At 35.9% G+C, this 23277-nt stretch overlaps 1 protein-coding gene across 1 annotated transcript; it reads right to left on the reverse strand.

Moving 5' to 3' along the window:
- Nucleotides 1-10539: 10539 nt before the first annotated feature.
- LOC149836379 (cyclic dof factor 2-like) lies at nucleotides 10540-14507 on the reverse strand. The gene is made up of 2 exons (XM_090005297.1): nucleotides 13938-14507; nucleotides 10540-12509 (listed from the first exon to the last, which is right to left on the reverse strand). The coding sequence occupies exons 1-2, from the start codon at nucleotides 14211-14213 to the stop codon at nucleotides 11103-11105; spliced, it is 1683 nt and encodes a 560-aa protein (XP_089861423.1). The 5' UTR covers nucleotides 14214-14507; the 3' UTR covers nucleotides 10540-11102.
- Nucleotides 14508-23277: the final 8770 nt, after the last annotated feature.

Here is a 23277-nt window from a genome sequence, read left to right on the forward strand (position 1 = left end):
GAAACTGGTTTAGACTTTACCTTTCTTTTGAGCAAAGGACAATCAAGACTTGCATACGACGTTCCCACATCTTTCAAAAGGATTTTGCAAATTCGGGTAAGTCAAATCTTTTCCAACATATATATATATTTTTCAACAAGGCATATAATGGCCAAAATTTTCGCTGATAAGTCACAAAAAAATTGGCCTTTGTTAAGTAATAACAATGACATTTATAGCTCGCCGTTAAAGGGTGAACCAATACCAGTGAAAAATCTAGTCTAAACTGGGAGCACCAATAATGGTGTGGCAATCTTTAACGGTAAGGTTGTTTTAACGATGAGATAGGATATAACGACGAGATCCATTATAGGCTACCTATAAGTTATAGCAGCGAGATTCTCTCGCTCTTATAGGCTATAACAGTGAGATCCCTATCTTATCGTTATACATTATAATGATGAGAGTATCTCGCTGTTATAGGCTATAACGAGGAGACAAGGATCTCACCTATAACAACTAGACAAGGATCTCGCCATTATAGGTGATAAACCTGCAAACGAAAAACCAAAAATCAGTTTTTAATTTTTTTACATTCTAATATTCACATAAACAAGTAAACAAAGTTTAGAAATTCTAAAAACAAACACACTTCAAATACATACTCCCTACATCAATTCCAAGCCTGAAAAAATATACACTTCTAATATTCATATAAACAAGTAAACAAAAAGAGTTTAGAAATTGTATACATTCATCACAGAAGAATCAAAATAATTAAATCATAAACAAGTAAACAAAGATAGTTTAAAAATTATAAACAAAGAGAGTTTAGATATGGATACACATGCATGCACAAGAAAGACCAAGAAAACAAAAAAAAAACATCCAAGTCATACTAAAATGTCATAAGTTATAACTAAACTACTATGAGTTCATGATAACTAAAATCAAAATAAATAACCTAAATTTGAAAAAATTATAGATTTATGCATATAAAAAAATAAAATAAACCCTAAATTATAGATTTACACATATGCAAATGGACCATGATAAATACATTTGAAGTGTTGGTTTTTGAAAAAAAGGTGTCAAAATGCCTAGTTCACACTCCAGTTTGCATATTTCTAGTTGACATATTTTAGCGGCCATATATATATATATATATATATATATATATATATATATATATATATATATATATATATATATATATATATATATATATATATATATATATATATATATAGAGAGAGAGAGAGAGAGAGAGAGAGAGAGAGAGAGAGAGAGAGAGAGAGAGAGTCCAAGCCAAAGGAGATCCACACTTTCCAACCTTAGGTTGCTTATCCTCCTTCCCAGTTTCAACAACCAACTTTTATTATTTAGCTAGAGTTTCTTAATTTATATGTCCTTCCACAATTGCATATGGTAAATGAGCATATATTTGAATACTTTGAAAAAAAAATATAAAACTTCTAAAATTTTAACCAACATCAAACATGCATTCATGGAATTATGTTTAATGTTTGAAAACATACAAAAAATGCCTAATATATACTCATGGCATTTAAGAAACCAAATAAAAAACTTAAATTCTAACAAAAATCAAAGATTTAAGGGTTTGATAAGTAATAACCAAAATCATGCATTTATTAATGAAATCTTTCTTAATGGTATATAAATTCAAAAATTATAATTAAACATTTGCATCATTTAGAAAAATGCAAACCAATACCCAAATCTCTAAAAAATCATGGATTTACATTCATTAAAAAAACATTAATATTCTAACTAAAATCAAACACTCATTACATGCCTAATGCTAATTAAAAAACATACAAAAACCTTAAAACTCTAATTAAATATTTATGCTTTCAAGACTTGTAATGTTTTCTCTTCTCATCAATGAATGAGTAGTGGTTTGCCTAACCCCAACTTCACTATAAAAAATAGCTTCGAATCAAAATTGGTTGATTCACCTGAATAGTTTTAAAAAATGATTGAAAGTCGGGTATGGCATTACCAACAATGGGCTGATTCACCTAAATATTAATATTCTAAGTAAAATCAAGCAGTCATTATTCATGAATTCATGTTTAATAGTAATAAAAAAACACAAAAAACTAAAACCATAGCTCAACATTTATGTCATAAAAAACAAATTAAATTCTTAAATCCTAACAAACATCACTCATAGATATAATAATAAAAAAAATAAACCCTAAAATTCTAACTAAAATCAAGCATGAAATCATGGAATCATGTTTAATGTTGATTGAGAAAGAAATACAAAAAATTACTAATAAAGGTAGTCCGACAGGTGGAGGGTTAGAGAGAGAGAGAGAGGGATTCAGGTGAGGGAGGGAGCAAACCAAAGGGAGGGGATGGGCGGTGGCGGCTCCATGGAGGGTGCCTGAAATTCGACATCGGGTGTAGGTGGCCAGCCATTCGGCGGGTGGAGAGTTAGAGAGAGAGAAATTAGAAAGAGAGAAAGATCAGAGAAAGAGAAATATGAAAAGGGCCTATCAAAGCCCTTTTATAAACTCTACAACAATGACATAACTGTCACCATTATAGAATAAAAGACTATAACATTATTGATCTATAATAATGAGATCTTTTAGCCGTTAAATATAGCCATAAAGTATTTAACGACAATATCTAACAGCCAGGTAATCTCACTGTTATTTATAAGCTCTATAACAGTGACATAACTGTCATAAAAACTCTATAACGATGATATAATTATGGTTGTGTTATCATGCAAAATTTTACTTTCGCTTTCAAACTGACATTTTGAAAAGTTTTAAGAAAAACTCGTTTCCGTTTTGAAAATATGAGAAATTGAGAGAGAATGAGGCTCTTCTGTCGGTACAAGGTTCAATCATTCCTGACGCCATAACCAGAGGTAATCGAACAAAGGATCGAATACTTTGCCTTACTTTGTTTAACTGTTTGAAAAATTATTCTAAGTCCTAGAATGCACAAAGAATCATACATGTGCTATGATTTTTAAAAAATATTGATTGAAATCATGATGCATGCTTAAAATTATTGGAAAATACTTTCGAAAAGGATATATTTTGAGGAAATCAATTTTTCTGAAGAAGGACTGGGCGTGTGACCTTAGTCTAAATGATGCAATATTATTCTAAGTGGTGCATGAATGCTATTTTATCAAAACTCTTTTTTGGAAAAATATTTGAGAAAAATCATTGAGAAATCTCTCTTTGTTTCAAAAATTTATTTTGTATAAAAGGGGTTTTGTGCTTTATAGAATTTGAATGAAATAAATTCACTGCATATCCCTGACTATGACCACAAATATGCTTTGAATATATCCCATTAAATCCTAAAAGGAAGGTTTTGAAAAATACTCGAAAGATTTAAAAAAATATGCAATGAGTTTTGAAGATAGCCTAAGAGTGTAGGCTATTTGTAACTTAAAAGAAATTAATAAATCTGAGTTTCATTCGTATTCTGATTATGACCACAAATACGAACTCCATTAAGTTTATTAACTTCTTAGAAAAAGATACATATATCATTCATGTTGACCATTGTAGAATTTGAAAATGCATATGAATCATCAACCATTGCAATTAATACTAAGAAAATAAACTATATACAAATGCAACCCTAATCTATGCAGAAAAGGGAATTTTTACTATTTTTGATATTTGATTACAATTTACATTGAATAATAAAATAAAGAAAAATAAAGAAAAATAAAGAAAATAACTTCTTGGACTTTCCTGCAATATTAGCAAGAATGTTAGTAAAAATATGTAGGCTTTTCGAGATTTATCCAACAAAATCTAGAAATTGAGGGATATTTGTTCGTAATAAGCCTTTTCCCATGCATTCATAAAATAATTTTTTTAAACAAACTAAATAAACATGCATGATTTAATAAAATATGAAACTAAACTGATTATAAAATTAGAAATTCAGAATTGAGAGAAAATGACCAAAATACCCTTGAAAATTGATGTTAATTATAAAACAAGGTTAAAAATAAAGGTTTTTTAGAAAAGATCTTTGAAATATGCTTAATTCGAAGACCAAATGAATTTGAAACGATGTCAAATCGGGTGAAGAGCACCCTAACATAATAAAAAATATGATCAAAGTCTAAAACCATGAAAACAATTCATGAAAATAATGAAATAAATGAAAAAATTAAATTTGCCTGTATTTCAGCAAAACAGGACTCTACGAGAATCTAGTTTTTGAGAAACAACTAAACAAAATATCAAATGACTTCTAAAAAACATGAAAATTGACATGAACACTGTTAACAATTTTAAAAATAGCATACAATTGAGAAATAAATTTTTATGATTATTCAAGAAATAGATATTAAATAAAAAAGAAGAAAACATGCTATTGAACATGCTATTTTGTACCTGTCACGGTGTCAGATCAGAATACAATATCAAAAGGAAATGAAAATTTATGAAATTTGACAAGAATAAACTAGACATGATGACAGAGAAACTTTTTTTTACAGATCAGAAAAATCATCTCCGGTTAGGGAGATATGATTTCGGCAAGACGGTCTTGATTCTGGCCAACGCCTAATGATCCAAGAAAAACATATTCTGGTTCTTGGTTAAAATAAAATAGCAAATGACCTGCAAAAATTACCAAAATCACAAAGAAAAAACTAGACATATAAATAGAGAGATCACTTTTTACGGACCAGAGAGATCATCTCCAGTTAGAGAGAAATCACTCCGGCAAGATGATCCTGGATCTTAGCAATGTCTGGCGATTCAAGAAAAGTAGATTCTGGTTTTGAGTTTCAATAAAATAGCAAACGATGGTAAAAAATAACACCACATAAAGTGGACATTTAACAAATTGGTCACTTTTTATGAATTAAAAATATGATTTCTGGTTAGGGAGATATCACTCCGGCAAGATGAACCTGGATCTGAACCATGCCTGACGATTCAAGAAAAATAGGTTTTGATGTTGAATGAAAATAAAATAATAAAGTCAAAAATCACAAAAATCACACAGAAGAAACTGAACATGCAGACAAAGATGCTACTTTTTACGGATCTGAAATATGATCTTGGGTTAGGGAGATACGATTCCGGCAAGTTGCTCCTGATTTTGCACAACATTTTGACGGTGCAGAAAACATGTTTTGGTTCTTGAATTTATAAATGGGTCATCAAATCCCCAAAAAGTGTGAAATTTTGCAAGATTCATGAAAATATATCAATATAACTTTCATAAAAAGTTCAGATCAATACGACAAAAAAATGCACATAAAATGATGTTGTTAACGCATGGCCAGAATCAAGATTCATGCAGGTCTGTTAAAGAAAATTCAAGAACTTGATCTACTATGCATAAAACGTAAAAAAGAGCCTAGATGAAATATTTTTCAATTTTTTATAGATAAAATAATGTAAAACTAAATCTAATATGCATAAAAAATGAAGAAAAATACAGAAAACAAAAACGGCATGGGATTTGCTTTGATGTAGCCGTCTGAAAGAAGGATTCGATCTATGGAAGATCGAACCTTCTTCTTTCTTGTTGCTAAAATAAAAATGATATCCAAACATCAAAAATATGAAAGAAAGCATGAAGAACAAGGGTTTACCTGCTGCTGGATTGGTCATGGATGCTATCACACGAAAAACACAATAAAAAAGGAAGAAGGAAAGAAAAAGAGGAGGGCGGCAACATAGAAAAAGAAAAGAAAGCAAAAAAAAAAAAAAAAACAAGAGGGAAGGAGAGGGATTTACCTTGGGCTGAGGAGGAGCTAAGGCTAACAGAGAGGGGGGAAATATGAGATGGGCCGGACGTCCAACCCTTAGGGGTATTTATAATAAAAATTTTGGTCCAACCCATAGGGGTATTTATAATATTTTTTTTGGGTTGGGGATAAGGCTTCTAAAGAGTTTTGAATTTTCTAACTAATTGGTAATTAACAAGTTTTAATAACTTTGGAAACTAAAGGGGCAATTTTCCTATAGGAGTCCTAAGTGAAACCTGTTTTGACCTTTTGACTTTTTGACTTTACAACTAATTGAAACTCTAAACAAAAGCCCCAAATGTGGCGCCACCTAGGTGGGCCCCACATTTGGTTTTTAAAACAATAAATAAAGATTTTGAAAAGGTTAAAAACAAAGTTAAAATCAAAAGATAAAAATCAAAAGTTAAAAACGAAAATGGAGTCCTGAATCTACTAGACTTCTAAAATATCAAAAATAAAAAAAAAACAAAATGAAAGGATAATTCAAAATTGACGCCACCTAGGTGGGTCTTTTGGATTTGGACTGGATCTAAGATCCATTTTGAAATTCGAGTTTGATAAAATCCTCATCAAAAATTTGATTCGGATCCAGATCTGTCATTGAAAAAGATATTTTTCTGAAAAGTATTTTAAAACATCAAATGTAAAGCACTGGGTTTTAGATTTAAAAGATCAATTTTGAATCTCAGGTTTGAAATTAGCAAAAGATTTAAATTCGGATCTGGATCTAAAGTTTTAAAATGACAAATGGATCTGGATCTCGAGCCATGAGCTTGATCCATGTTTGAAAATGATGAAAGATCCTGGAAAAGAGATAGAACACTTAGAATGGGTCTCGGATAAAAAATAAACTGGATCCTGGATAAAAAATAAAACACTTAGAATGTGGATCCAGATCAAGATAGAATTGGATCATGGATATGGATCCGAAATGACAAATAATTGGATCCTGGATATCTGATGAGATAATCCAGGTTCAGAAAGCAAATTGGATACTGGATATAAGTAATAGAATGAATTAAATAAAAGATCCAGGTTTGGAATAGAGAATGGATATCAGATCCGGTATTGGATCCGATGTATGAATTGAAATGTGAATTGGATCGCGGATATAGATAAAATATTGGATAAAGGAATTGATCTGAGTCCAGATTGAAAATCACCCTGGCTTAGAAATAGACAGAACTAGTGTTATGAAAGGAAATGACCGAGAAATAATTTTTGCCCTGCAGGGCGAAGAGTAACATTGGACTGAACTGGTTTAAACTGGATTGAACTAGGTTCTAGGGTTTCTAAATTCATATGAACTAAAATGACACTGACTCAACTAGATTCCTAGACCAAGTGATCGAAAACAGACACAATTCTCAGTGAAATGATGAGAATTTCACTGTAGAGTGAAGTGAGCAACAAGAATGTGTTGAATGTGAGCTGAAATGAAGGTCAGTTATACTGAGGTGAACTAAATCAGGAGCTTAAACACTAGCTAGGCTGACTGAGGTTAGCCCAATTTTAGCGGAATTGAGCTAAAATAGACTCCAACAATGTGGGAAACAACTTTAAACTGGAATTGGACCACTTGAACTCACGGTGAGCTCAAGTTAGACACAGAAAAATAGGGTCGACTAGACTTAACTGACTCGAAGATAATTGGTTGAAATTCGAATTAGAAATTAGCTCATTTCTCAGGAAATGAACTAAATTTAGCTGAAATGAAACAACACTACTTATCGTGAACTTAGGGGAGCTAGAAATGACTGACATTCTAACTCTTTTGAACTTGAAATGAGATTGGCTGGGTTTAACTGATAAGGATATAAGGTGACCTAGGGGTAAAATAGTAATTTTGTAGGTTAAATGAGGGGGGGGGGGGGGGTAAAATGACCTCTAAACTGGAATAGACCTAGAGGTTAGACTCCTACATTGTATTACAGGGTCGACATCTGTTGAAAGGGAAGTGTCTGAAATGGACCTGAAAATTTTGAGGTGTTTATAAGTTGTTGTAGAGTAAAACTTATAACGATAAGATGTGTGAAGGGGCAAGGCATTTCAAGGGATATCTAGCTCGCCGTTATTGATAAAATAATAACGGCAAGATTCATGACCCCAGTAGAGTAGTAATGACAAAATATTTATATCCCTGCTATTACCTATCAATTAGCGGTGACAAAAATCTCACTGTTATTTCTTTATCAATAGCACGAGATTTTGTCTCGTTGAAAAAGACTCACCGCTATTGACCCTCATCCTTGTAGTGATTAATATTTTGAGATACATGTTTTTAATAAAATAGTAAAATATCTGATTTTCAATTTGTATATATATATATATATATATTATTTATCATAAAAATTTAACATAAACATGATCTATGGACGAGCCGTTAGTATATCCTAAATGACCATTACTGGTTTACCTATGCTTGGCAGCAGACGTCAACCACATGACCAGAAAGGAGTTTGTTCTACTCGTTATGATGCAAATGTCTCCTTCCTTTTCTTGGAAACTGGCCCAAGGACATTAGGCCCCCGTTTCACTCATCCCCTATGTTATCTCCAATCTTAATACCTCTTAGATCTTTAAATCTTATTGTTCCAGTTGTTTCGATCAAATCTGACCTTATAGATGGATTCAGCATGCTTGGTTTAATAAGAATCGACATTTGGATTATATTTTTTTGATGAAAAAGTATGATTTTCTAAATCATAAAATTCTGTATTTCATCAGCCATTGATTTTTGAATCACTAAAAAAATCCAGCACACACATCAGATTTTGGCGGTTTAAATGTCGATCTTAACTAAGGGAATGTTGTAGATCATATCTATGGAATCCGATTTGACCAGAACAACTTGCATCAATGAAATCCAAGTAGTATGAAGATGGGGATGACATGGGGGATGAGTGAAACTGATTTGGCGCAAGCCAGCATTAATGACAGGAGGGCGCATGCGTCGCTATACATCTTGATGCCAGTGGCTGCAGGTTCATCTCTCCACCTTTAACAAAAAAACCAAGAATCAAAGAGTTGCGGTAGAGATTAAGACGTGAAAGTCCACGGCCGTGGGGGGGGGAGGGGCAGCTCTCATGATACAATGGGAACGCACATTCTAGTTGGCACTCCTACCCAATGTTGTATCGGTATCGGCCCTGTACGATTTATTATGTGTCAATCATAACGTGACACGTGTTTAAACCATTAAAATAATATTAAAAAATTTATTTTTTGATATTTTATATTTATTAAAAAATAGCAGATTCAGGCTTTTTTCAGGACGACGCTCACCGATACTAATGACATTGCTTCTACCACGGGCCTACTGTCTGTATGGACATCGCCATGCTTTCATCTGGAGAAAAAAAAAGAAAAACCCGATGCTGTTGCTGGTTCCTGTCTGGTAAGGCAGAATGAGGTGATGTGTGTAAGGAGCGTCGCCTCCTCTCCTACATAACAAACGCACGTGTCCACATTGTGTGCACACATCTAGACTTTGTATAATAACTTGAAGACCAATCACAAATCCCATGTCTTCTATTCTGCATTTACTCGCAGTAACACCATCCTCTAAGGATACAAACAAATGGATCAGATCTTTTTAAAGTGAATATGTTAAAGAGTTGCACTACCACTCTTCTCTCTGGGAACAGAGATATGCATGGGGCTATGCCTAAAACTCACGCCACCAAATGTCCCTAAGATTTGAACACGGTGAACACAACTCCTACGATGGACCCCAACTGAAACCAGAGTCAAGGCCCCGAACCCACTAGCAATCTCACACGCAGGAGACGGTCTGACCAGAGGATTTCAACCTAGCTATAACTAAAACCTCCTTAGACTGAGCGCACCCAAAACGACCTGATCCACAGCATCTTGAACCTGCTGTCCTCCTTGAGCTGATTTGACCTACCAAGTTCAACAGGCACTTTGTTGGATAGGGCGACATGTCTTTTTTTGGAATCACCGCACCACCAAGAAGGGGCATGAGACATTTGTTTTTTTCTTTTCGCTCGATAGGTGAGAAGGAATCATAATACAACTCCGTTTCTTGGTGGTGGCAACTGGCAACAATGAGCCCTTGTGATCATACAGGATGTCCTGTCCTCGCTTTCTCAGCTTACCCAACAAAAGTATATTCCCCACATTGATTGTTTGGTAATTGTTGCTCCCTTTCTTTCCATATGTGATGTGGTTTATTCAGCCCTATGTGTTCCTGTATCTGTATGTGGCTCCTGTTCCTAAGCTCTCAAGCCGTTGCATCTAATGAAATATGTGAAAAGTACTCCCTAAAGGGCTCGGATGGATTGGATAGCAAACAAAATGAAAGTGCCATCGCATGTGGCATTTTCTACTAGTAAAGATCCACTCATCTTTGGACCCACCAACTCCATCTGTCCGTGCTAAATTAGCTCCATTTAAATCCCAAAAACTCCATCTAATCTAATGAGAAGACGAGGGAAATCAGCTCCCATGTGGCTCGAAACAAATAATACCACACATTGTAGCCTCGAGGTAGGAAAAACCATTGCAACAGCTCCATTATAGAATGCTGACATTTAATTCCCTTGAAGATATTAACGAAATGTGACCCCACAGGATCACATGCAGAGAAACAGAAGCAAATAACAGGCACAACAAACCAGCATTTCTTTCAGCAACTTATGTCTGAGACTATCACGAATATATTTTATTCCTTTATCCAAACCATATTCACAATGTGATATATTTAAAATATCTTGATTTTATCATGATATGACAAAAAGCCGCACTAGAATCACTACCGCAATATTAACACGTCTGAAATATTTATATTAAAAACATATGCTTTTATACATTTTCTGAGAGTTTTCAAATCTACACACACCAGAAGTTTCCCACGATTTTCCTGGAAACACAGATAGATCCAAAAAACTTAAACTGTCAAAACTCAGTCGCAGCCTCACTTATCTCAGATATTCAACAATTCAGACATTATATATGCATAGAATATAAAGTAAAATTTAGAAAACAACAACAACAGCATCACCACTCTCTCTCTCTAATGCTTCTCTACTATGTACACTAACAGTTAAAAGAGGAAAAGATTCGTCGTTTTTAGGTTCATTGGAAGTCTGGACACAGCTACAATGTAGCTCAAGTCTCTCATATAACTGGATCTTCATCAAGTTTCAAACTCCATAGCATCATTGAGGATGACAAAGATGGAACTATCCCAATAACCTTTTCACAAGAGAAGAGAGCATCATATTGTGGCGATAAACCATGAAACTGAAGAGGTGTTTCTCAAGAAACAGATCAATGGAAGCCACCTTCCCCGAGAAACAGATCTGCAGAGACAAACCTCTTACGTGCTCTCGTGGAATGCCTGAGATCGTGATAATGCTGCAGGGTTAGCATAAAAGACTGGAGACGCATCAGGTGTAGGGCCCTTGCTTCCTGTTTTGGGTTGAAAAGCTTTAAAGATTCCCTCTTTTCTGATGGTTTCACCACGCTCATGTTTGATACCTAGAGTAGCCCATATAGAGCTTTTAGCAGCTTCATCTGGATCAACAATTCTTAGGGTCTTGGGTACCCAGAGACACCTCTCTGATTTATCTTCACCCGGCGTGTTTCCACCCCTAGAGTGCTTCCCTAAAGTTGGAGAACCATTTCCCAAACAGCCACCATTACTGGTGGATGAAGAAGGTGACAAACCGGCAGCAGACCCCACCAATGGCAGGTTCCATGTTCCACCAGACCAGCCAGGCATATAACCCCAATATGACGCTGGCACAAATGGAAAAGGAACAGTTGGAGCACAGAAAGCAGGGGCAGCAACTATAGGTGGTGTGGTCCATTGAACTGAACTAGAATTACAATTTTCTGGTCCACAGGCCAATTCAGAAGAGCAACGTCCACCTGCCACGGCAGCAACATTATTCCAACCAAGGTTCCACGGGTATGGCCATGGAGCTCCCAAATAGAATTGAAGATGAGGTGCAGGGCCTTTACACTGTTCTGCATTTCCTCCTTGGTGCATCTTAACCAACTTCTCTTGCAATTCGTTTTCCATGCAAGTTGGAGCTGTTACTGAAGACCCACAAGACGGCTCTTCTCCATTTTCTGCACATGTTGCAGAGCCCATCTCAACACTGCCTTTAGCCACAGCCTGGTCCGTCGTTGCCATGGATTCACAGAGTCGTACTTCAGGTCCAAACTTGAGCACAGTGCCGTTACTCTTCAGCCCCCTTGCAGTTGGTGAAAGACCACAAGGGATAACCTGATGATGGGTGTCATCTGTTGAGTCCACCCTGGCTGTGGGCATGCCCTCAGACAACATTATATGCTGGTAATGAGATGCAGAATGCTTATTCTTACGCCGTCCAGCACCAACTGGCACATTTCTCATCGTCCCACCGGCTGTCCAGTATCTCTGGCAATTCTTACAGAAGTGTCTTGGTTGATTAACATTGTAATTGTTATAGTAACAGAACTTGGTGTCAAGACTGTTGCAGCGGGGACAGGGGAGAACTTTGTCTGGTTTCTTTAGAACTTTCTCATTTCCACTTTCATTCTGGACTTCTTCGGCTGCTGTAGCTGGCTTTGTATATGTAGACACTTTGTTAGTGTCCAGGTTGGCAGCATCCTTTACCGTCTCTTCTTCTTCTTCATTGGGATCATCCAAATCCAAACCCCAAGAAGTAGTGGGCTTGCAGGGCTCTTCCAGGCAAGCCACTGTCGGATTATCAGAACTTGTTTTCTTGTGTACATCCTGAAAATTTGAAACCAAGTCCACCGTGCTTAGAGTAAAGGCACATTTGGAAGCTAAAAATGGTAAGAAAAATGCAAGTAGAAAAGAAAAAATGACAACTTTTCCAACCATTCCGAACTAGAGAATTTTTGAAAGGAAAGTTTTTCTAAAAAAGTGAATGTTCATAGGAAAAATCCTTCACCTGGGGGTGGAGGAATTTTTTTTATCAAAAATTCTTTTTGATTAGGGCAACCATTCACCCACAACACATCTCATCCAATGGGATGCCATAAGAAGGGCTTTCTCCATCTTCATCTTCCTCCCACTCACCACCATTTTCAGGTCTCTCTCTTTGAGAGGAGGCTGATCGAAGACCCCCCCCCCTCCACACACACACACACACACACACACACACACATTTTTTATTCCAGTTTTTCATGCTACACAAACAAGTGAAATTTTTTAGTTTAGAAAAGTTATCCTAACAAAACTTCTCATAGGCAAAATTCTTTTCTTGTAAAAATTTTTCTTGCTTCCAAATGTCAGGCATGGAAAAAAGTATCAACAATTTTCAGCGGCTACCAACAACACGAGTTTCTTCCAAACAAGGATCAGCTACATCCCACAATAAAAGGTTTAGCTGCTACCACAATGACGTCTTCCGAGGAGCTCAATCATTATGGCATACAAAAATTGAGAACAATCTAATTCGTGCAAGAAATGGCATAACCATGGCATCGGTTATATGCAGGAACTTTACAATCATAAAGATACCAAAAGAATTAGAATATAAAATACTGCAAGAGACCAACAAAACGAATAAACGCAAATCCTGAAACCCGTACCGGTGATGGAGCTTCACGAAAATGGAAATATTTCTCTTCTGGGGAAACAAACCCAAAACGGAAACAGGGAAGGTTAAAATATACATCCGGAATATGGTTGAAAGCTTAAAATTCCAAATATTCCCACAAAAAGAATGAAAAAGGTAGGATCGAAAGATGTCCCTGAAAAAGACAAAGCCCCAAATTCAAATCCTTTTTCTTTGGAGTGAAGAAGAGTGTTTATGGTCTCTGAGGATTTAAAAAAAAAAATCCCACCGGTTATTGACAAAAAATATGAAAAGGAAATCCATTAAGAGCACATGTTCCTCCTAAACGATTCCAGTACATTCTATTTCAAACGTCCAGGCGTTATTAGGGGACTTACTATTTGCTGGGGTCGAACAGAAGCCCCTCGGGGATCCAATTCTAAAGAAACCGCGAGAGGCTTCTCAAACCCTGAGAAGGAAGAAGACACAAAAGAGGAGGGAACAATTATGAATTGGAACCCCGTCCATCTTCACAAACTCAGAGAGGAGACTCATCTCACCCAACAAACCCCAAGATCCAAAATTTTACCCAAGGGAAAAACAGAGAGAGAGAGAGAGAGAGAGAAAGAGGAAATTACCTTGTCATCGGCGGAGGGTGGTGGTTCTGGAGGCGCATCGGGCAGGTAGTCAACTACGTCCCCGGTCGAGGAGTCGGACTTGGTGTGCTGGAGCGGGATGGTCTTGCCGAACAGCTTGATGGCCGGATCCCTGGTATCTGACATCTCCCTCCCAACCTTCCCCGAATTCCCAGCCGTCGATCGAAAGAGGGGAATGATCGGGATTGTGCTTGGACAGGAAGAGGATGTGAGGAAAGAGGAGCACTCGTCGTCGTCGTTGCCGCCGCTTCTGCTCATGGCGTCCTTATTCTTCTCCTTCTCCTTCTTCTCTCACACAAGAGGCAGCGTAAACTAGGAAAGTATCAACGAAGGTTAAAAAGATTAAGTTGAATAGGCGGCAGGGGAGAAATTGCCTTGCCTCCCAAAGCCAAAAGTCAGATAAAGCAGCAAGCAGCAAGCAGCAAGCAGCAAGCAGCTGGGTCTCGTACGATTTTGCTAAAAAGGCAGAGAGAGAGAGAGAGAGAGAGAGAGAGAGAGAGAGAGAGAGAAGCAGGAGGGTTAAACTATAAAGAGAAGAGCCCTCTCACACGCGGGGTTAAAGTTTAAAAAAAAAAAAATTAAACACAAGGGAGTGGGGGTGTGGGGCCCCATCGTGTCAGCCTAGTCAGCACCCCTCGGCCACCCTCAGCCATGAGTTCTTGTGGCTCCGGATTAAAGAATTTCTGATGCCAATGCCCCCACTGCCACCACTAGGAAGCTGACCCGCTTTTTGGAAGCCCGACATTTACACGGGAAGGGCAACAAACCTAATTCTTAAATAAATAAAAATCTTGCAAGGCAATCATTTTAACACAGATCAACAAAATTGTATAACTAATCGTAAAGAAAGGAGATAATTTAAAAAATAAATAATAAAAGAAAAGGGTGTGACGAAAAGGCCCTCTCTCTCTCTTTTGTTTGTCGTGTTATTGAGTTTTCAAAGTAACGACGCATATGGAAAGCAAGCATTAAACAATGCTCCTAACGACAATTTTATAACGCCACTGCCACAGACATTATGAATTTATCATTTCAAAATATTGGGCTGGTTTTTTAGCCATAACCCTTTTTTTTTTTTGACAGAGAAAGCTGGGGTTAGCATTTGGGGTATGAACTTGCAACATCCCAACACAAAGTGACATGCACCAACTGGTCTTACTGGACAAGCAGAGCCCCAGTTGGTTATAAAGCTTTTCAGTAGAATACTTGCAAAGCGAAAGCCAAAAAAAAAAAGCTAATCAAAAAGAAAAAAAAAATCAAAGTTCCCTAAGAATATTTAGTGTTGGAATTGGTTAAGAGGGCACATTCGTAAATCATATGTAGGAGGGTGAGGTTGGTTGGCTTCCTCTTTTACAAACTCAACCGGATGCAATATGATTTGCACAAAAATTTGTGCATTATGCACTCGATCGCCCTCAAAGACAGGCCCTGTCTCCAAGATGGAGGCTTAATGCACAAATATTTGCGCAATCATATTGCACTGGATCTTTTCACCAACCGAGAGTTGCACTGCTTCATGCACCACACGTCATCTTCCGGTCACATCATCCGTGGGTCCCATCTGCATAAACCAAAACGGACAGCTCCCCTGTTGCCGTCGTACTTTTCCCAGGTCGCTTTCATTTTCAATTTTCTTTTTCTTTCTTCCATTATGGTCCCTTCCATTTCCCCATTTTCCTCCTTCTCTTCTACAGCGAACGATCGCCAAGTGTCCTCTTCCATCGTGCTGGCTTTATGCTTTGCGCTCAAATCCATGAAGGCTCGACCTCCACGTGTCAATCGAGCTAAGGCGGTACTACTTTGCAGATTCTAGGGTCGGATAAGAACGAAAAGGCCATTTTCCCTTTTCTTTTTCTCTTCCCTTTTTTTAACGTAAAAAGCATTGAGTGCTTCCCGTCTGCAAGAAGAATTCCTTTATGCAATGAAGTATTGAAGGTGTCTTACTTCTTTTTCTTTTATCCACACTGCTCACCCAAGAATTTGCAGCTGAGTTAGGTTTAAGAACTAATTAATAAATGAGTGATGTTGACGGTTGACTTTCCCTCCACGGACAAAAGCATGTGCACCCACCCTCCCAAGACCATTAAAATTGCTGTGGGCATTACCACTTTGTCAATTTGGGTGAGGACAACTTCTTTATGAAAAATGCAAACGGGCTAGGACCCCACAGTCCAACAACACCCAACAACCAATTGTTATAAACTTGTGTGCTGAGGAAAATGAATCAAAAGCTTTAATATGTCTCTATGAAACTTCTGCACCACATGAAACTGCTGCACCACTGCCACCAAATATATGGTGAGATTTACATAGAATTCATGAAAAAGTATCAATATTATGGCCATAGCTAAAAATACCACTACAATTGTGCCATTTATTTATTTATTTTTAAATATTTTTAATCCTTACTACTTTCCTTAATATTTCTTGTAAGCTTAATTTCCATTATGCTGGATTTCCTTTCAAACCCAATGGAAAGAAAATTCTACAACCTCCATCGAATGTTGTGGTAAGTACATTGCCGTTGTAAAATTTTCTCACTGTCCCCACTACCATACGAAGATGCTTTACCATAACTGCAATGTTTATTTTAATTTATTTTCTTTCATTTACGTTAGTTTCCTAAAGTTTTATACTTCTAAAGTTTGCTGCGTAGCTTTCAGAATCAGGAGTATTCAACTAATACAAATTATAAATCACCTTTCAGCAATGATTTACATTGCTATTTTTGCATAACACTAACACCCTTTTTAAAACAATGTAATAGACAAATCAAGGAAGAGAAATGAAAATCAGAAACAAGACTTTCTAAAGTTCATGTGATACGGGAAACTTTATATATAGATGTGTGTGGAGAAAAAGTGCAAATGTTCACAATATGCGTGAAGAATAGTAATCATTGTTTTTCTGCTAATATTAAGATAAATAGTAAGAATTAATACATTTTCTATTAAAATATATGATTACATTGATCATACAAGATATAAAAGGGTATTCGATACCAAAATTTTGATCCTTTAACATCTTTTTTCAAATGACTCATGCCATGTTCTTTTGGTATGTATGAATTTGTCAAAACATTTGTATTTTTTCTACCAAAAACTAAGTGCTACTTACATGGTACTTGTGTAATTTTTTCAAACCAAACTTGAATAATAAAGATTGCCCTCTCTCTCTCTCTCCTAATAGGTTGCTTAGGTAAATATTTTTCCCAAAAAAAAGCTAAATTAGTTAAGTAACTTAGACAACTTTATCTCCCTCTAAATAGGTAATTAGATTTTTTTTAGATAGGTAAGCTAGGGTTCGGCACAATGTTATTAGTATCGGAATCAGACTGTGTATCGTTTGGCCAACAATTCAAGTTAATCGGCCCATACTGATTCTCAAGTGAGTTGTTCTGAATCAGCCAAAAAAATAATTAAAAAATATTATGGGTCAATCAAAATGTGTCACATATTAAAGCTATTAAATTAATATTAAAAAATTAAATGTAAGCTATTTTTTACATTTATTAGAAAACAACCGATACAGGTTAGTATCATATCGATTTTCTAGCGATACAATACACCAATACACGCCGATACTGACAACACAACTTCATTAAAAGAAAAAACAAATTACATTATCTTCCTAGAGGAAGCTAAGCCATAGAATACAAAGAATTATTCTCAAGATATAATAGTTTTATGTTAGGTAACTCTCACTCTTTCTCTCTCTCTCTCTCTATATATATATATTCCTTTATTTCCTTCATACTTTTTGAGGGAAGGCTTGTGTATTTTTGTTGAGTTGTATCTTCACACATTAAAGGTAAAATATCTAAAAATTGCTCAAAAAATAGGTTATCTTATTTTTATGTGCTTTTTTTGTAATGCCCCAGATCTACAACTTGATTTTTTTTGAGAATTTATTTTATAAAAACTCAGTGAAAACTTTCAATCGGGATTGCCATAGTTGTCCTACCAAACCATTCACTAATCAAACCACAATAAGGGCTAAAGAAAAAGAAACCATCATGCATTGAATGAAATTAAATCATCCATAATGGGCCAGATTTGGAACCACCACTAAACATCATGTTCAAGCCAATCAAAACAGTACCTCAAGTAAGGAAACAAAATGACCACCTCGACTGGTAGCAAGCAAGTCTACATCACATCTACGCAGAAGAGAATCAATCGACCTCTCCAAAACTTAAAATTGTTAAATTAATGGAGTCAGACAACTTGGGTCTGAGTAAGAAATAAACATACTTGAATCCATGAACAATATCCACATGAATTAAGACATAGCCTCGCTGAGAATACATCTAACATACCAAAGTAAAAAATGCATATTTCTTAGCAGTCAATAATCATGCAACATGCTAGAAATTAAAAATCTCATAACATCAAGATATATTCATGCACACTCATTTTATGCTATGGTTTGCAACATTGCATCAAAATCATACTTATGTATGAACATTTATATAATGCATGAACTTACCATTTTGGTTGTACGAGTTCTCCATGCATGGATAAATTTTTATCTTCAATTATTATTTTTATTCTTAAATGATGCATGCAATATTTAACTATATACAATTCACATACTTGTTTCGTTTTACCAATCCTCTGTGGGTACAATACAGAGTTACCTAGTTTGAAGGTACGATCAGATTTGTTCATTTATACAATTGTGACTTATTAACCTGCATTATACCCCCAACACTTTCATAATTCTGGAGAATGGATGGTGACTTCGAGAGAGTTCCCAAACTCTACAACCTGATATATTAGTTTTTTCATGGGTTTATGAATCTTGCAAAAATAATGGTCGAAAAAGTCTTGCAAATAGGACAAAAACTCTGTGTTTTGTGCAACAAACTTTTTTCCCTCATAACTGATCCAAACGGAGTTAAACAAAGTTCTAAAATCAAGCCTCGGATCTTTAAAACATCACAATATTTTTTGTTTATTTTTTTTAATACGGATTCTTGGAGAAACAATTTTTTTTTAAACTGATCGGGTAAAAATGTGAATGGTAGGTTTGTGAATTTCAGGCTTGTATTTAACATAGAACACCTCCATGAAACACATTCATACTTGCATAAAAATGATTTTTGGAGAGACAATCACATGATAACTCAATGTCTAAAAGCATAAACTACCTTAAACATGATATTAAAGTGCTGGATTCATTGATTTGCATGCACAATATGCAAAAACTACTGATTTATGCATTGATCTATAACACATTCCTATCAATCGATTTCAAGATCTATAAAAACTATAATATAGTATGAAAAACATCACATTATGCATCTTTACGTGCTGATAAATATTAAATACATTGGTATCTTACATGCTTGCACACATATTATATTTTTCTTCCAAATCTAATTTTAGGAAAAACCTTTAATTTCTTAAAATCAAATCTCCAAAATCAAGTTTTGGGTTTTTGAAACATGCTTTCATGCTAATCCATAGCCACAAGTGCTTCTAGGCTAGGTTGCATGTTGATCTAAGCCATGGATTAGTATAGGGTATGTCAATGCATCCAAATATCAAATTACAAACAGAAGCAAGAAGATATCCTACCTTTTTTGCCGGTTTTCTTGAGTTTGTTGTCCTCTCTCAAGCCTCTTTCAATGGAGGTTTTGCTCTAACAATGGTGGAGAAGAGAAAGAAGGTAAGAAAGAGAGAGATGAAAGAGGGACTAGGGAAAGGAATTGAGAAAGGGGAGTAGGAGAGAAAATGTCAAAACTGTGTGCCCCTCTCCCTCTTCCTTTTCTTTATAACGTAGTTGGGTTTCATTAGAAAACCCAACCTCAATTAAGCCTTGGCCATATAGCAAGGCCATGACCTCATTTAATTAGAAACCCAAAAAATATTTTCTCCTTCTCTATGTCTAATTTGTTTCTAAAACAAAAAGAATCTAGTCCAATGTTTCCTTTTTATTTTTATTTTCTTATTCTTTTCAAATTTTGACCTTTCTCAAAACTTACCAATTCCTTTTTGGAATCCATATGAGATTCCTTGATTTGGGATCTTATCCATATGGGACACCCCTCTCTTAGTGGATTTGAATTCTAAATTCAATCACATCTTAAATAGTCTTTCTAATTATTTATTCTTGAGTTATCAATTTAATTAAAACTATGAAATTAATGTTACTAAATTAATAACCTAAGCTAATTATGCCATGTGGGTTGTCCCTTAGGTTTGTCTCACATTCTAGATGAGTGACAAGTGGCACCCATCCCACTGGGTCACCCCCTCCTATGGATCCCATGAGCTACCTCACCTATAAGAGGTCCCACTTAGGTCTAGGCAAAATTCATAATTTATCTCGAATTTATATTTTTATTTTGAAAGCAAATTTAACTTCAATGTAACTCTAAAAAGTGAAATTCAACTATAAATACTCTTTAAATGCAATTGGATAACATTAAAATAACTCATAAATTCATTTTTATTTAAATAAAAATATCGACAAAAATCCTCATATGTTACATCCTCCCCCCCTTAAAAGGAATTTTGTCCACGAAATTAATTAGAAATACTAATTAAATAATTCAGGGTCCTTTGCTTTCATTGCTTTTTCTGGTTCTCAAGTGCACTCTTCGATCCCATGGTGTTGTCAACAAACTTTCACCAACACTTATTCTCGTCGGTCTGGAATCTCTATCGAACACTCCTCAATCGTGAGATCATTTTGTACTTTGAAATCCTCGTACTGAATGATGTGTGTCAAGTCAAGCACATACTTCCTCAGCATCAACACATGAAACAATTATGGATACTCGAGAACTGAGAAGAAAGTGTCAATATGTATGTTGCTCCTTTGATCTTTTTGAGAACCAAAAAGGGTCCAATATACCTCGGGCTAAGCTTGCCTTTCTTACCGAATCGAAATACGCTCTTAATTGGCGAAACCTTGACAAATACATGATCCCCAACTTAAAAAATATGCCCACGTTGCTTTGGATCTGCATAACTTTTCTGATGACTCTAAGCGATCAGAAGCCTCTTACGAATCAATTATATTTGATCAGTATAATGTTGTAGCACTATTGACGATTCAACAAACCGATCACCAACCTCAGTCCAACAAATAGGTGATCTATAGGGTTACCCATACAATGCCTCATATAGAACCATACTGATGCTTGAATGATAACTATTGTTGTAGGCAAACTCTGCTAATTTCAAGTACTTACTCCAATCATCATTCTAATCTAGTGCACAAGTATGCAACATGTCCTCTAGTGTTTGGATCGTCCTCTCTGACTGTCCATCTGTCTAAGGGTAAAAGATCATACTAAACTTTAACTTTGTCCCCAAAGCCTTTTGCAACTGTCCCCAGAACTTCGACGTGAATCTCAGATCTCTGTCAGAAATTATCGATACGGGTATCCCATATAACCTGATGATCTCATCTACGTAAAAATTTGTGAGACTCTCCAAGGTCTGATTTTCCCTAGTCGGTAAGAAATATGCCGACTTCGTAAAGCGATTCATAATTACCCATATAACATTGTATTAATGCCTAGTCTTGGGCACACCTACCATAAAGTCCATGGTGATGTCTTTCTACTTTCATTGAGGTATCTCTAAGGTTTGCATCCATCCTCCAGGTTTTTGATGCTCTATCTTGACCTATTGGTATACCAAGCACCTCAAAGCATACTCAGTAATCTCTCATTTCATTATGTTCTACCAAAAATTTCTTTGTATGTCTTTGAACATCTTGGTACTGCCATGATGAATAGTATACTTGGACCTATGTGATTCATCTAATAACTCTTTCCTCAACTTTGGATCTTCCAGTACCCATAATCTTTGTTTGTACCATATGTTGCCATCCACTTTTAGATATAGGATTTACTCATCTTGTTGGCAAGCCGCTACCATCTTGTTAAATTGGGGATCGTCCCTCTGTTTAGCTATGATGTGACCCACAATGTTGGTCCAAAAAAGCATGCTAGCAATCTCGATCTTGCCCTACTCAGATTTGAAAGGACTTCATTGGATGAAGTCTTCTAAAAGCTTTCACTCGATGTAAATGAGACATGACATACTACTCTCCTTTCTACTTAGGGCATTAACAACTACATTAGTCTGTCCCAGGTGATAAAAAATAGATAAGTTATAATCCTTTAAAAGTTCTAACAACCTGCATTGCCTCATGTTGAGCTTTTTTTGAAAAAATATGTATTGTAATACCTACAAATTCGATTCATTTTAACTTTTAAATTTGAGCAAAATTCAAGTTAAAAGCAGGCAAAATTCAAGAGTTTAAATTGAATTAGGACTCTAGTTAGATCCATTATGAGCCGTAGATCTAGTAGAAGAATATTTGATGATTTTGGCTATGGGTTGGTTTAGAAAATGTGATTTTTAAAATTGATCAACCTCCATTTTAGATTTTTCAACTTAGATAAGGTTCAAAATTTGGTTGTTTAAAATTGATCAGGCTATGTTTTAGACTCAAACCAGGTCCTTATGAGACCTAGAGGGTCACACCCATCCCAATGGGGTGCCATGTACCTACGTGATGGCCCACAAAGGTCCAGGAGTGACAATGGATTCTATGAATCTTGGATGAGTCATATTTAGAACCAAATCTTATTATTTTGATCCAATATTGATTTGGACTTTATTTATGGATATGGGCCTTTAATTTAAGTATTGGATCTGAAGTTAATGTATGGCACCTGGATCCAATCCAACTAGGATTGGATACGATTCAAGGTTTTTGAATTCAGATCACTTGGATTGGACCCAAGTGGCGTGCCACCTAGGTGGGGCCCACTTTATATTCTAGAGACCTCATGGAAGAGGATCTTTAAGTAACTTAAGTGGGTTCTAGAGAGGGCAGGACACTTTCCTAGTGGACTCCACATTTAGTTAAAGATTGAAATTTTATTTTTGAAAAACTCTTAAGATACCTAGAGGGTTAAAATTCTTTTAAAGAAGGAATTTGAGTGGAGTTGGAAGACACACCTAGAGGAGCCTTCTAGGTGGGACGTCCCACTTAGTGGGGCTCACCTATAGGTAGTTGGAGATAGATTTCTGTCTCTAGAAGGAAAAGGAAGACCCAATAGGAGGGGATAACCCCCCCCCCCGCCCCCTATTGTGATTATTTAACCTCTCTCTCTCTCAATTGAAGTGCATCTTTCTTTCTCTTCTTCCTCACATATCATTCTTCATTCTGACCTTAGAGGTGGTCTAGACATCCATTAAAGACGTGCAACCAACTTGGAGAAGAGATAAATCATCTCAAAATAAGGTGTGTGTAGAGGGAAAAGTGAAGATTTTATTATGGGGAAAACATT

This window comes from Nuphar pumila, chromosome 5, assembly GCF_984573655.1.
Source record: "Nuphar pumila chromosome 5, dmNupPumi1.hap1.1, whole genome shotgun sequence".
Classification (NCBI taxonomy): Eukaryota; Viridiplantae; Streptophyta; class Magnoliopsida; order Nymphaeales; family Nymphaeaceae; genus Nuphar; species Nuphar pumila.

Coding starts and splice junctions, on each gene's coding strand:
- LOC149836379 (XM_090005297.1), bottom strand. CDS start 14,213: ATGAGCAGAAGCGGCGGCAACGACGACGACGAGTGCTCCTCTTTCCTC. Junction 12,510..13,937: donor CACCCTCCGCCGATGACAAG/GTAATTTCCTCT, acceptor TCAAATTTTCAG/GATGTACACAAGAAAACAAG.